The sequence below is a fragment of the Sesamum indicum genome, linkage group LG11 (assembly GCF_000512975.1).
Source record: "Sesamum indicum cultivar Zhongzhi No. 13 linkage group LG11, S_indicum_v1.0, whole genome shotgun sequence".
Taxonomy (NCBI): domain Eukaryota; kingdom Viridiplantae; phylum Streptophyta; class Magnoliopsida; order Lamiales; family Pedaliaceae; genus Sesamum; species Sesamum indicum.
The window spans coordinates 7,846,115-7,859,764 of record NC_026155.1 but is presented as its reverse complement, the minus strand read 5'-3'; the positions used below and the strand labels follow the sequence as shown (position 1 = coordinate 7,859,764).

The 13,650-nt window shown below is 31.2% G+C and overlaps 1 protein-coding gene across 1 annotated transcript; it reads right to left on the bottom strand.

The window, feature by feature from the left end:
• LOC105173545 (ethylene-responsive transcription factor TINY-like) lies at window positions 10,864–12,086 on the bottom strand. The gene has a single exon (XM_011095328.2). It carries the CDS (start codon window positions 11,727–11,729, stop codon window positions 10,998–11,000), a length of 732 nt encoding a protein of 243 aa, XP_011093630.1. The 5' UTR covers window positions 11,730–12,086; the 3' UTR covers window positions 10,864–10,997.

Sequence of the window (13,650 nt, the reverse complement as noted above, 5' to 3'; positions counted from 1 at the left end):
GCCCTCCCCACCATCGGTTTCTCTCTCTCTCTCTTTTTCTCTCTCTCTATATATATATAAAAATAGTTTTTATTATAAAAATATAAATATATATACACATTCAAATTTAATTATATATAATATATAATTTTAATTTTATTAATTTAAATTTAAACCGTTGATTTGAACGGGTAAGTTAAAATTTACACCGTTGATTTATTAGTTAAATTTGAACCATAGATTGATCAAGATCCAACGGCTATTAAATAAGGATATAAATATTATTTTAAATTTTAAATAAATAAAAGAAAATCCGTGTAATTCATGAAACATATCAGGGGGTAAATTGCTCAAATTCTGATAACACGGGGGTAAATTGCTCATTTTCACTAAAATAGGGGGTAAATTGCATCTAACCCTTTTTTTTACAGTAGAAAGGAAGTTGGAACAACTCCGGTAATCTAACAAGTTGTTGTTAGAATAAGTATTCAGAAAGCCAATTAAATTGACGATTTTGTAATCTGTACAAAGTATATTCAATTATATCGCCTTGTTGTGTTAACTTTATATATACTCCAGTTGATTACTTTACATCATAACAAAGCCTACATAACGATTATACAACCAAGGTAGTTGGGTTGAGTGCAGCTTTCAGGTCCTCAAGCTTTTTCACTAGGGATGGCATCTTGATCTCATACTCTTGTACAGAGGACCCTTCAGTCATCTTGGTCCTAAAAGAATTCTTTAGAGGCGACATACATAGTGTGCTTATCTGGAAATGCATAAACCTCTTTCATGCATTGCAAAATTGAGGCGACATAGTCCAGCCTATCATACTTCTTCTGTTTGTCGTTAAACTTAGAAACTAGTATGATGCTTCGGACTTTGTGGGTCTGCCTACCATTTCTCGACTGTAACATTCTTCTGAGGTAGACCCAGCCGACAATGTCTAGGCAGACCCACAAAGTCCGAAGCATCATACTAGTTTCTAAGTCTAACGATAAACAGAAGAAGTATGATAGACTGGACTATGAGTAAGGTCATTCCATCAACTGTCTCTTGACCTTAGTTTAGGGTATGGAATTGGCATCGGTTCCCATCCTAGGATAAACATCTATACTTAATAACTCGAGACCATTCGTTTACCCTACTAAATTGTCATGGGGAAACCTATCTCACTTATTCAGTCACTATGGTCACAGATTCTCAGGGAAACTTATTTCAGAGCATATAGGAGATGTTACTATCACGATATTGATAGAAGACGGATTCTTTCTTGGAACATGCAGTCCTCACTACACACTCTAACTGCACTAAATAAGACTTATAATTTTTGTACTCGATACAGGCGTTGCTTGACAGATTTAAGCTACAACCATCATGTGCATGTGATTATCATGGTTCCTCAAGTCCGAGGACTAAACTTGTACTACCGTAGTCGGGATTTCCAGTCATACCGACCAAGCTGGAGGAGGCTTCCATATGATGATTTTCAGTGAGTCAGTTCAGTCAGTCAACTACCTTGCCAACCAAACCATTAAGCATTGCACAAACGACCTACGTCTACTACCGATGGAACATGACTACGACACTAATGCAAGTCTGTGTAGAACCTCAAGACAGGAACTTGAAATATTTCAGACCAATCCACAGAAGTTGGTTTCATAGCTGACAACCGATCGCTCCAACTTCTTGGACTTAACTCTAGTCTGATAGCTTTGTTGTGCAGTTAAGAAAATATTAACACAAAAAGTAAATACAACAAAGTACCATGCCATATATTTTAGTATTACTTTTATTTAAAATATAAATATTATATTACATTAAAATTTTTAAAAATAATTTATAAAAGTCCAATCTAATTGACTATAAAAATAATTCTTTGTCACTCAACTTATAATTAGTGGTATAAATTTTAATAGTATCACTTAAAGTTTTCCACCACCAACTTTTATGTATATAGTGTGACTGTTCAAATTATAACATTATTACAGTTAAATAAATATATATATATATACTAATATCATCATTAATACTAATATCATCATTGAATTTATTATTCTTAATATATATATATTCTTTTAATTATATATTGTCGGACATAGCCAAATAAAGCCAAAACTTTTGCTGTTCTCAACCCTCTTTCAATGATGCCCATCAAAAGTAGCAGGGGATATTTATTACTTTCACGACGACAGTGACATGGAAATAGGTCTTCACAAAAACACCAAGAAAATGTCCGGTTTGCAGATGATCACTAGCTCTAACAAAATTCTACACACTATATTGAAGGGTCTCAATCTTGATGGTGCCTTTAATTATTTGTGTCACATATTCCATTAGTTGACATGAAATAGTTATAGAGCAATTAAATTGTTTTTACACTGTACCACGATTTTTTTTTTTTTTTCTATTCTTGCATTTTGTCATACAAACTAAATAATTTTTGCATCTTACCATCTCAAATCATTTTTGGGAGAAAATTTCATGGGAAAGTGATCAAATGTACAACACATGGTATTTTTAAGTGGAAGACGAGAAATTCTAGCCCAGATTCAGTGGCCAAAGCTAAAGAAATCATATGGCGAGTACAATACACTTGTTGTGTGATTGGTGTACAGTTCAAAAAAATGACCAATCATATAGCAAGTGTGATACACTTGCTTTGTAATTAGTTTAGTTCAATCAAACCTGATTCCTGCAAAAAAATTTTGTAGGAGACCTTTTTTCTGACTAATGGCTTGACAGAGGTTTTATTTATCCTAACATCTTGCTAGAGATCATTGCACATGACCACTTTTCACGAAAATCGAAAAGTGGTTCGAGATGGTAAGATGTAAAAATTGCATAATTTGTATAACAAAATGCATCAAAGGAAAATGGGAGAGTCTCCATTTTTTTTTTTTTTTTTTGGCCCTTATGTTAGTCCAGGTTCAATTTTGATCTCAATCGTTACGAAATTTTCAATTTAATTACATTATACTACAATTTATACCACTTTAGTCCCATTGTTAAATTATTGACAAAATCTGTTAAATAGAAGTTAAAGAGGTATATGGCTCTCACATACTATCTGCCTTCAAACAAAAGAGTGGGAAAATACAAAACTAGAGCTCCTCCCATCATTTTGCCTCTTCCAAACACGAGTGAAGTGAGATTTCAAATCTAAAAATATGGCATCAATAAGTTATTCGACTTCTACAAAATCAACTCTTATGTGTTATTATGATAAAAAAGCATATTTAAGAACCGTATAGATGACTTGAATTCAGGAAGAAGGTTTTATGGTTGTGGTAATATTGCGAGCCACTGTGATTTTCTGCAAGTGGTTGTGATTTTTCTTCGCTTTTTTTGTTATTTGCGATTAAGAGGGGGGATTTATAAAGAGAAAAAAATAAAAGCCTTAGATAAGATTTTTGCAAGAAAGATTCTGAAGAGAAAATTGGAGAAGAAAATTAAGGTTAGAGGTAGTGCTGGCAGCTGAGTCGAGCCAGCTTCCAAGTTTCGCGAGCTGGTTCAATTTGAAGCTCGACTCGAGAGCTCAAGCTCAAAATGTTTTTTTTCATCAACTTGCTAGATTTTTTTTATTTATTTATATATATATATATATTAACGTTATTATATATTTAACTACGCATTCAATATTATATTAATTTTATATTCAAAATTCACCATATATTATATTATTAATCAATATCACAAATTTTAATTTTAGATAATTATATAATATGGTACTTTTTATTCATACTATCCAACTTCTGTATAAAAATATCACATAAATTTATTTAGACAAAAACTGGACTCGAGCTCGAACTGAAAAAATGTGTTGAAAAGTTTGAGCTTTGGCTCAAGCTTGAGCTTGATGGAAAACTTCGAGCTTGAGTCATATAGCTCGAGCTCGAAGCACAAAAGTTCGTCAAGCTCGATCTCAAGCTAGCAAAAAATGGTCAAGCTCGATTTCTTTTCACCCCTAGTTGGAGGTCATTTTAATTTTTTCCCTAAAAACGCATCATATGAGAGGTACATATGCCTCCACAATGGCCACTTAACGGACTCCGTCAATAATTTAAAGACAGGACAAAAAATAAGATGAATTATAAGATAATATCTTTAAAGTGATATTTTCATAACTATAGGGACCAAAATAACACATTCTAACATATGGGAGCAAAAATAAGATTTTTCCATAAATAAATTAACTGACAAAACGCAAAAACGACTATAATTCGAAGGACAAAATATTTTCTACCGTTCAAAATATAGTATTAAAAAGAATTCCAAATTCTCTTTATATATAACCACATAATTAATTTTATTTTAATGCTTTTCAAAATTAAAACCTTCATTCAAATACAGTGTAAGTTTGGTACGAAGGAATTAGTGAGGAAACTTCCTTACGCCAGCTACAATTTGGTACTTGTATGATACAAGTAAAGCGTCTAATCAGCCAATTACCTATCACCTTTATCAATATGTGTAGTCTAACTGTTCAGTGGTTTAGTGCTCCAACTTCAAATCATGTCACAGCTAACAACTTTGTTCAAGGACTACTTCCTACTCTCATAACCACATGCAACCAAAACCCTAAGTCCTTGTTTGTTATTACCGAAAATTGTAATTTATGTCCCGCAACTTATTATTTTTATAATTTTGATCTCATTATTTTAGTACTCAGATAATTTAATCCTATAAATCATAGAGACTTGTAATTCTAGTCACAATCATAATTTGATTAAATATTTAATGGAGGGAGCATGTGATTTGTACGTGCGCCGTTAATTAAATTACTATTGATTTAACGGAGGGCGCACGCGGTTTACTAAATATTTAACGAAATTTAAGGTTGGAACTAGAATTCTATAGTTTTTTGACTAAAATTTGGTAACTACTAAAACGATGGGAGCAGACTCATAAAGAATGTAAGATGTGGGACGTAAAAATGTAATTTTTCGTTTGTTATTCAAATCTCTAGCAAAAACACATACAATCCGTTATACAAGTTTTTTTTTTTTATATTTTTTTAATAGAACCGGTAATTGTATGATTATATCAATTTTATTAATAAATTGAGTAATATATTAATCGATCAATGAGTTAATGTAACAAAGAACTGTAAAATAAATCACATTAAATTTACATAAATTGAGACAAATATACACTTACACTTTTGGTGGGATACAAACTCATAATTCGAATGTTATAAGGTTGTAATTTTTGATGGAATGATTTGGATGGGAAGGGATGATTTAAATAAATAATTTAAAATAATTTTGAGTAAAAAAAATCGAATATTATAAACTTCTATTAGATATCCCTTTTTGACAAGTTTTCAAAGCTGTATCTGATGATACATTTCGTGGGTTTGGAGATAATTTTCGCATCCAACAGACTCATGGGACCTAGACGTGAGATGAAGGATTATTAGGGATCTGAAATCCAGACCTTTAAATCAATCAATTCAAACATAACGTAAACGAACATGGAAGATTATGGGACAAAATATTTCATTGATAGTTTTAATATTATCACTAATTATATCTATTAATTAGCGACAAAAACTTTTATTTTTCATAATTAACCACAATTTTCATAGTTTTAATAGTGATAATATATATTTGTGTAAAAAGAATCACTGGCGACCAATATTGACAAAAGAATTTATGACTAAAGTTGTCACTAAAAATAATTCGTAATGCGTGTATATATAGTACCATATTTTATTTATTATTAAATTGGCACTATAAATGCGTTACTAAGTGTTTAAAATGATAATTTTATGCACATTATTTATCTTTAATAATTATATTGCGGTAAAATCAATATCATCATATATCACTTAATATATATTTTCAGTATTAGTTTATAAATTATCACTTGATACTTTATCATTAATAGTATTTATTATTACAGTAAACATACATAATTTTATTTATAAAACCAGAATCTAATTTTTTACAATTGGCTCTATTTTCTTTTACGGAAAAAAAATTCTCACATACACTACAAGAAAAATTAAGTTTTCACTACATTATAAATGATCATGGCTTAAAACCATCGTAAATCAATACTGATAATCATGATGAAATAAAATCAAAATAAAAACTTAATTTTTACTACGATTAATCAATATTCGCCATAATTTTTAGTCATAGTCAAAATATTTGCTATAATTTTGGCCGTGGCTAATGTTTTGGCTACACTTGGAGAAACAACGGCCAATAGTCGTTGCGAAATTATGGTTAATTTGTATTTGTTATGATTTTTTTCTTTTGATTATAATAATTAATCGTAGCGAAAAATTATATTATATATATATATATATATTATTTTTCCTATTTTTACATGTAAAATCAGTTTCTCGCATGCTAGTATGTCATAATCAATCACGTAAGTCTACTGGTAATACACAAGAAGAAAAATACAGTTGTTAATTCCTGTTCACACTGCGTCAAAGTATATATGTAAAATAAATTAAATTATTAAAAGAGATTTTTGTAAAACCAAACAGGACGTACGTTTCAGCCATTGGTACATATTCATAGTACGTTTCAGTGTTTGCAAGTGCTTCAATAAGTGTTTTATTAACTTATTGCTGGGAAAAAGTTAAAAAAATATATTTTTTTTTATTTTATTATTTTTGTGTTTTAACCTTATAAATTAATTTCATTTAAGATTAAAAGTTATGAGCAGTTTTCCACCTCCTTATGTAACTTTTTGGTAAAATTTTAAATCTTAAACTGTTTTTCCGAAACTCCAACTTCAACTTTATTTTCAATTATAATTTTTTATTTCAAACAATTTCAATCTTCATTGCTACTTAATATATACTTTTTCTTTTTGTTATTTACAAATTTATGATGCGGCATGAGAGTCGATCGATTTATAATTTATTTCACCTTTACAGGTTTGTTTTGAAAAGACCCCTTGCTAGGGAGAGAAGGTTTTGAGACTTATAAGCTACTTAAACTACTCGTCTACAATCAATGTGGGACGCTTTGCCTACATCATCAACCCTCTAGACGAAGGGCTTGGGAGGGATACATGGCCTTATTCCCACAAACGATGCCAACTGATACGGTTTGCAACTCGATCGGTGTCCCCTTGCGCAAGGTATCATACGCCATGCTTTTGAGGAACATTTTCAGGACAAATTTATAAAGCTCATACAAAGTCAGGACAAACTTATGAAGCTTATATAAAAACAGAGCAGACAATACTTCAAGCAACGAAACCACCAAACGAATCACAGACCACATCCATTTCTATTATGGAAGCCAAAAAATCTAACAATCTTGAAACAAGTCCAGTTTTATGGGAGATCAAACCATTTTATGAATCGAGTAACAGATCAACTGATCCGGGCCGTATTTTAAAACATTTGTAGAAACTATTGGAAACAGATCTTAGTATCTGGTGAGGGAAAATAAAAAAGGGAAAAAGAAAAAGGGTAGACCACATGCGGAAGAGGGGCTGTCAGTGTCAGCGTCCAAGTCCGTGCATGACGTGAATCTCTCCTCACTGTCTTAGCTGGACATAAGCTGTTTTCTTGCATATGCCTCCTCAACGAATTCAATGACGTGTCAATATAATATCCACCACTCCCCCTACCCAATGTCTATATATCATTCTAATTTAGAAAATAGTTTTTTTTTCTTTTTTAAGATATAATATTATTTTTATGATCTAAATAAGAAATGGGGTCTTCAATCTGATCAGAGAGTGAATTTTACTAAGAGAACTGTGTTTTTTTAATTATAATTATTTTGGATATTAATAATTAATAATTAATCATAATTTTGCAATAACTAATAGCTATTATTTGAACAGGTGAAGTTAAAATATTAGTTGTATCCTTATAAAATAGTCTAATTCATTTTTAACGTAAATTAGTAACAAATTTAATAAAAATTTTATTTGCTAATTAGCTCGACGATGATTTTATTATCAATTTTTTTATGTTTATTAAGTCATTTTCTTGTAGTGTAAAAAAAAATAGGACAAATCGTAGCTAAAACCACTGAAAATATTGATTAATGGTGGTGTAAATTTAATTTTTTATGTCAGTTTATTAGTTGACAGCATTTGATGCATATAGGGTCCAACAGCACCACAATAGTAGAAGGATTTTCAATGAAATCCTAACATCACAAGAGGACTAACTTACAAAACATGAGTTATCATTTCCGATGATTAAGTCGGTAAACTGATTTAAAAAATAAATAATCAAAAAAACTTTAAATAATATGAGAATAATGGTGTAATAATCATTAGGAGACGATGAAATACTGAAATGAACTAATAACGAGTGTGCGGAGAGCAAAAATATGCCACGCACTTGTTAAAAATTGAGAGAGCATATTGCATAAGAACGAGTGATATATACTTGTTATAGTTATGGTTGCAAAGTGCCTCCTATTTAGGGGCCGGGCGATAACAAAATTCAGAAGTAGTTGCAACATATAAATACATTATTTGAAAACTGTGTGAGTTAGCTGACTAATATGAAAAAAAGATTGAAATTTGGACTTATCTGAAATAAGATATCATCGTTTGAACGAGTCATGCCAAATCAACCCGATTGACTTATTGCAGGTCAAGCAAAAACTTTTCTGATCAAACTATCGATATATGTCTTTACTCTTACAATGATAGTGTGCTCAGAAAAAAAATTTGATTCACCTGCTATAAGTCAGCAATACGTCATTGGGAAATAAATATGAATTTTTTTTTTATAATATCAATAAATTTTGATTGATAGAGAAATTTATTTATTAGACAGAATCAAACGTGAATAATAAAAAGTATTAAATATATAATTTTTTAATTTATAACAAATGTACTGTATATGGAACTGAGGATGGTGTAATGATGGCTTTACATATGGACATAACTATTTGGCGGCAGAAATAAATGAGTGAATGCGGAAAGCAAATAGTGGGTAAGTGAGTAAAATCCCCTCATCTTATTTTCTAAGTGAAGAGAGTTTTGAGTTGGAGAAGAGTAGTGATGTTGATCAGAAGTCAAACTGCCCAAATGCAATTTTACAATAATATGGGCACCAAATTATTGCAGCGCCACACCACACACTATTTTGTCTCTGGACTTGAGAGGTAGGTATGGTATATATTGTGATTGTGATGACCCACTCAACATATCTAATACCCTTCTTTCCTCTATTTAAGTCCCAAATATTTTATGCCATAATTATATTTAAATTTTCTGATTTTTAATTTATTTATATATATATATAATTACAAAAGTCTTTTCTGACAACTGAAGAGTAGGAGTAGTTTGTGCAATGACATTGGCGTTTCTTAAGGTGTATGTGTAATTTTTTTTAAAAAATAGAGATTATTTGTATAAATAGAGCATAGATCAGAGTGTGTAAATATAATTATAACTATTTTTTTCTATCTCTTGCATTTAATTTAATTCTTTTTTATATTTTTCCTTTTTTACGATGCAGAACGCGGCTTAATAGTTTTAAAATATATGACTCTTTTTCTTTTAAAAAAAGTATTTTCTTAATAAAATATACCATTATTTTAAAATAGGAAAAACTTTAAATTAAATTAAATTAAATTATAATTTAAAAATAAGAATGCATATTTTTTTTTATAGAGCAAGAATGGGGTGCAAACAAAAAACACAAACAACACTCATTTGATCACTTGGTAAGAACATATTACTTTCAGTTAAATGATTGTAGTGTTCGATATTCTCTCTACCAATTCTACTGTATCAACGAGTAATTTGTAAGTAGCAGTATATAAGTGATCTATGATCGTACGGATACGAGTTTAAGTTATGATGGTGATCAGATTTGAAGTGGGCCGTACTTCTTCTTACCAAAAAATAAAAAAAAAATACAAAAAAATGTAGGAGAAAAATCATTGTTATAAAAGTGGGGATTTATTACATATGGATCCACTTTTCTTTTTGGCATTTAAGGAAGAAGAGAATCCAAGTTATTAGTTCTCAATGTATCAAAGCAATAACTACCCTACAAAGTACAAATCCACAACCACACCACAAGAAAATATTAATAATGCAAAAGCAAAATAAAATAAATAAAAAAAGAAGAAGTTTTACCAGCAAAAACAAAAGGTCACTTGTAGAGAGAAAGAAAAATTATAATTAATTCTCATAACTTATTTTATTTGTAATTTCAATTTTATTGTTTTACAATTAAGCAAATTTAGTTCGACAATTCCAAAAAAATTGTAATTTACCTACTATTAATCATTTATATTAAATTATTAACAAAAGGGACATCTGCGGCGGACGTGCTTTGTTAACTTCTTTAGTTAAGTTAACGGACGCAAGTACTATTTCTGTTAACAATTTAATAGAAATGTATATTGGGACGTAAATTGTAACTTTTGGGACTTGTAAGACTAAATCAGTTGAGTTGTAAAATAATGGGATCAAAATCGCAAATGAAATAAGTTATAGAATGTAAATTGTAATTTTGCCAACAAGAGAAAAGTAAGCTGTATTATATATACAGCAATAATAAGTATTTTATAGCTGCAGTATATTAATAAACAAATTTTCAGAAATTATATAATTCTTTTTTAATTAATTATCATTGAATAAAATGAATTGTTTCTTTTATCAGAAAAGGGATATTATCATTAATCTAAGTGAAGAATAGCGGAAAGACAAAAGTAGGACTGCTTCCAACTTGATATGCAAGGCAAGTATATACTATTTCTAATTATTTGTACTACTACTTCTTTTGTATGTATATATATATATATATATATATAGAGAGAGAGAGAGAGAGAGAGAGAGAGAGAGTAGCTAAAATGTAAATGGAATCTTCTTCTTTCTTATATTTGGGGAAAGAAGCACAAAGAAATGAAAAAGATTGACATATAAAATGGTCAAAACTCATCCCAAGAAAATTATAAAAGAAAAAAAAAAAGAAAAGAAGAGAGAGAGAGAGAGAGAGAGAGAGAGAGAGAGAGGAGAGGAAGCTTGGAAATGAACACACCATGAAGATCAACTTTTTCTCAGCAATGATGTTTCGATAATAGGCCTTCAAAATTGGAAGACATCACATCTTCAACTTCAAGCACTACATTTTCTTCCAAGAAAAGGCTGTAACCTTCCAACCACGGGTGATTGTACCACTCCCATCCCACGTCCTGTCCGAACAGCAACTCCTCCCGGGTCGGGTCGACCCACTCGTAACTCGAACCCAGCTCCGGCAGCTCCACTATCTCACCCAGCTCCTCCGGCGCCGTTGTCGTCGCTGCCGACACCAATGATGACGACGACGATGACGTCATCGACGGCGAACTCGGGCGGGGGTTGAGGTGGTCCATGTGGGCGGCCTTCGTGGCGGCAGCCTGGACGTCACGTGGGGAGCACGTGACGGGGCGTGGCAATAGGTCGGATATCTCCGGGAAGTTGAGGATGGCGGAACTCCCCTTGATGGCCAGGGCGGCGACGTCATGTGCTCGGGCCGCCATTTCCGGCGTCGCAAACGTCCCCAGCCAGATCCGGGACTTCTTCCTGGGCTCTCGGATCTCCGTAACCCATTTCCCCCACGCCCGCATTCTCACTCCTCTGTAAACCGGATGCTTGCTGTCATTACTACTGCTGTTTCTGCCTCTACTTCTCTTCTTACCACCTTCACCCACCTCAGGATCATCACTATCCCGGGCCCTCTTAAGCAGGTTCTTCGGGCCTGAACCCGTCGTCGTACTCGACTCGGGCTCTGAGGCAGGCTGCTCAGCCATGGATGATCACCTCAAGAACAGGGCAGCTTAGGATATATCTATATATATATATATATGTATGCAGTCTTCTGAATGCTCAATAGTTGAGAAGCACAAGTATGACGATCAGCAGCTCTTCTGGAGAAGAGTAGAGCTAATTGTGTAGGAAGGGGGTGTTGGAGTGGTATTTATATGTGTGTTTTTCAGTTCTTGTGTGTATCTATATGTGTGTATATACGAATACAATACGTATATACGTGAAGGAAAGCAGCAGGCAGCAAGCTCTTTTTTCTTTTTCTTTTTTTCCCTTTGGCGTTGAATATACATATATAAGATGTAGGAGGAGACAGACAAAAGAGAGGAGGGGCGTGTGGTAGTGTACCAACCGTGTATTAATGAGGTAGAGAAAATAAAAGTATAGCGTATAGCAGAGAGCAGAAGGTTTGATGAGTAGTAGCAAGAATTTAGGGTTTAATTAAAAGTCGTGGTTTAGAGGGGCTTTAAAGCAAACAGTAACCTACGACTTATGAATTATTATGACGGCCTAAAGGCGTATCCAGCCGATTTTTAGGCACGTGGGAGGAATTTTTAGAGTTATGAGAGATGCATAATGCGACTTTGTCTTTTTTCTCATACGTATATCCGACAAATTTTATAGTATAAATATTTTTTGTAGAGTAAAAAGTAAAAACTATTTTTCGTACCCCAGGTTTATTGTAATTCACATTTGATGAGGTTTTTATGTTTTTTTTTTATAATCTTAAGTATTTTATAAAGATAGATATATTTTTTAATCTCATGTGATGGAAAATTACTCTTACGTATTCATTTATTCTCCGTGGTACATTTATAATAAAAGTATTAAAATAAGTAAACGTTTTAATAGAAAAAATTTAACATTTATTGATGATTATAAATAAATAGTCATAGTAAATATATAATCATTGACAACGATCATGCAACGACTGTTAGTCATGATTTTACACTATAAGAAATGTAATACTTAACAATCGTTAATTGCCATGATTCATAATAAATAAGCATAGCAAATAGTTATTGGCCATAGGTATGAAATGGCTGTCGGCCGTAGTTTTTGCAAGAGTGACTAAAATATTTGAGTCATGACAAATGCTTTTAGCATGACTCTTAGTTGTAGCAAATAAGTTTTTTATAGTGAAAAAGCTAATTTTTTGCATCGATTTTTTTTAACCGTGGTTAATACTAATTATTTACTATGATTTTTAATCATAACCATTAATATTATAACTAATAGTAATTTTTTTCTAATATTGGTCAATGTGGCCAAAATATTTGTTGTGGCTAAAAGCCATGAAAAAATATTTGAGCCATCCCGGAAATAGTTTCCATGGTGGACATTTAAGTTTGGCGTCGTTTAATTTTTAACTATAGTTAATAATAATTATTTGTCATGATTTTAGTTCATGGTCTATATATTGTCCATTGTAAATTCTCTTTTAGTGATAAAGATATAAATATTTGTCCTTAGTACAAGCCACTAGCTTGATAAATAAAAGATTACACGATTTTAAAAAAAATAAAAAAATTATAAATATTATTTTTAACTTTAAATTTAAGAGTTCGGGTGTCGGAAAACAGTAGAATAATATAATGTTTAGTATTATAAAAAAATAACATATAAAGAATTACAGATTAAATGATAAATAATTAAAGTAAGACGTGTAAAAAGTTCATATATAATTAAAACAACATTATAAATCAAAGGTAGAGAATTATTGGGGGAAAAAAAAAAAAAGAGGTGAGGTTATGTATTTAATTTGTAAAAATTAGAACTTAAGAAAAAGTCGTAATTTTTGTCATCGAATGATGGATATTTATATATTCTAAACTAGTTTATTATTACTTATTTTTTATAATTCATATTATTATAATATTTTAATTTATTTAATCATATGAGTATATT

What these genes read in the sequence shown, in the direction of transcription:
- LOC105173545 (XM_011095328.2), bottom strand. Translation starts at nt 11,729, where the DNA reads ATGGCTGAGCAGCCTGCCTCAGAGCCCGAGTCGAGTACGACGACGGGT.